The sequence below is a fragment of the Microtus oregoni genome, unplaced genomic scaffold, assembly GCF_018167655.1.
Source record: "Microtus oregoni isolate MIOR12 unplaced genomic scaffold, Mior012 000002F_ref0000024, whole genome shotgun sequence".
NCBI classification, from domain to species: Eukaryota; Metazoa; Chordata; class Mammalia; order Rodentia; family Cricetidae; genus Microtus; species Microtus oregoni.
The window spans coordinates 10,839,036-10,841,942 of NW_024543061.1; the positions used below are offsets into that span (position 1 = coordinate 10,839,036).

General features: G+C 36.7%; 1 gene segment (V, D, J or C); it reads right to left on the minus strand.

The window, feature by feature from the left end:
- Nucleotides 1-358: 358 nt before the first annotated feature.
- Nucleotides 359-1,039, minus strand: LOC121433377. The segment is given in 2 exon segments: nucleotides 359-771; nucleotides 986-1,039. Coding segments are annotated over 2 exon segments (462 nt in total).
- Between the last annotated feature and the right edge of the window lie 1,868 nt (nucleotides 1,040-2,907).

Sequence of the window (2,907 nt, forward strand, 5' to 3'; positions counted from 1 at the left end):
AATCAGAAGAAACAGACAAAAGTAATGAAGTAAGAAAGTCCTCTAGAATCAGAAAACATAGGAAACAGGCTTTCCTACAACTTCTGAAACAAAATACAGTTTGTCATCATTATCACTTCAGTCCAAAGAGTGTTATGACAGATGCCAGAACTCCAGAACTATAGAAAGATAAACCCTTCATATTCAAGCAACAGAGTTTATGGCATCGTATTATAAAGAAAGAGAAACATAATATTGAGCTTTCCTTTGCATTTGCACATACAGGCTTATCATACCAAATGATATAAGAGACACTGAATCCACTATATCTTCCTCAGCCCTGGCTACATTTTGATCAGAGTTTCAGGCTCGCTGGTTCTCAGGCAAAAGGGAGAAGTGTGCAGGTGCAGGACTGCATGTGGTGCAGGCAGCTGCTGAGACTCTGAGAAGTTTTTGTTGGAGGCTGAAGCACTGTGGGAGGAACATAATAATCTTGCATACAGTAGTAATGTCCCAGGTCTTCAGCCTGGACACTGCTGATGGTGAGAGTGAAATCTGTCTCAGATCCACTGCCTATGAAGCGATCAGGGACCCCTGTGTACCGAGTAGATGCAACGTAGATCAGTAGTTTAGGAGCCTGCCCAGGTTTCTGTTGGTACCAGTTCAAGTAGTTCTTCTTGTCTTCACTGTATAAAAGACTCTGACTAGATTTGCAATTGATGGTGACCTTCTCTCCTGCTGATACAGCCAGGGAGGATGGAGACTGGGTCATCACGATATCTGCACAGGCACCTGCAATAAGGAATACAAAAAGATTTATAATATGCAAACCCAGAATATAGTAACAGTTGAAATTTGTCATTTAAAAACTTTGCAATGCCACCTTGTCAGTGTATGTATATCTTACACAATTCTGTAACAAATATTATGTCCTAGCACACATTGTAAATTTTTTATATACAAAGAAGTGACCCTAAAAGGATTATAACACTTTTAAATTTCTCACCAGACACCCAGAGCAGCAGGGACATTAGGACATGTGTCTGTAACTCCATCTTGCTTCCCCCGCCTATCTGATGCAGCTCAGTTCACACTGTAAAAGTCAGGTTTATAAATTCTGAGAAGCTGGGCTAGCCTAGAGGGGCCCATGCAAAGCAGTCAGCAAATATATAAGGGCAGCATGTGTGAGGCTGGTGAGAATCAACAGGCAAACATAACACCACAGGCAGTATGAATGATCACTGAAAGATATCAGCTTATAGCTCTCCAACAGAATCTATTCAGTACTCTAATAACAATTTTGTGTTAAAATCCAAGACATATTTAGCTGCTTTGTTTTGGCAGAAATGTTAAGAAAGCTATCTCAGGTTAACAGTATTAGGATAATGTTAAATATGTTGAAAAATTCATGACAGCAAAAGTAGCTTAGAGTAAGAAAATATGTAATAAAAGAATGGAAGGATGGGGTGAAGAAGAGAGGAAAAGTATGCGAGAGAGAATTGAGACTATATGGGTCCATTATCTCTCATGTGTGAAATCATTCATGCTGAGTGAACATTGGGCTCCAGTTTCCAGATTGAAAATTAAACAGAAATTTTGAGCAGCCTAGAATTTACTCTGAAGAAATCCTGTGGAGCATTATTTTAAGATTGACATGAGCGAAGCTTTAACCTCAAAGCAAAGGTAAACCCAGCAGGAACAAAGAAGTATTTTACCTATGACATCAGGATTCTGAAACAGGACTCTAAATTTGGGAAAATGAAAAGGGAAACACAATGAATGGGATTTCTTCAATTAGTCGTAGCTGTAAAGCAACACCGCCAAGAATGTTTATTACAGAAATGAAGATCCTAGAATAGTCTAAAAATCAGCCATATTGAAAGTAGTTGAAAATAGTCCTGTTGTAGTAATGGACATGTTAAAACCTCTCCAGAAGATGTTGTGGTCATCCTATATCAAGTAATAATTTTATTGACTCCAATAGACCCCAACACCAGAGATTTCTGTCATTCTAAGAACAAAATTGTTTGAGTATGAATGAAAATAGGAAGTAATATCAGAAATCACAGAACCTGCCATGACTTCAGGTTGGTAAACTTTTAAAGCATATATAAGTAGGAAATATAAACACCGTATTATATATAAATTACTAGAAACAGAAAAATAAATAAACAACATTCTATGACAAGAAGTTGAGATTCATCTGTAATCCCAGGACTGAAGAGACTAAGTAGGAGGATTATGCCTTTGAGGCCATCATGGAGCACAAGATGTAGCCCAGTTTAATCCATCCATGGAGACAATATTTCAAAAATGTGTGTGATTAATCAAGTGGTTACAAGGCAGCTCATATCCAGGTCAACATAGTTATCTGATGTTAATGTTTTAGCATTAAGAAAAGATATTATTGAAAAATAAATAAGCATTTAAGTAACATGACTTTCCCTTTTAATTTGCATTAATTATATAATTTCATACATCATCTTTTCAAGCACAAAATGTTAAATTACTTATGATAAGCATATTCATATCTACTCTGTTTATTTGCTAACATACCATCATAAGAGAGAAGCAAGTAGTATGTGGAACAAAGAAGTTCTCAATTTTAAATTCAAGAATATGACAGATGAGTAACTGTCCCAATCAATGTCTGATAAGTTGTGCTGTGTTCTAGATCTTTGATAAACTTTGCATTTTGCTTTGTTACAGCTGCAGTGAGTTTATATTTTGTTTGAAGTCATTTACTGCTGCTCATTCAGGTTGGACACATGGAGACAGGGGTCTTACAAAAACAAAGGCTCTCACAGTTAAACATGTATTTTCGTAGTACACAAGAGGAGAAAATGGAGACTACAAGGACAAAATTTCCATGTTTTTTAATGTGTGATAGAGAAAAACCAACAGTCCTTAATTAGTGCTTTTTCCACA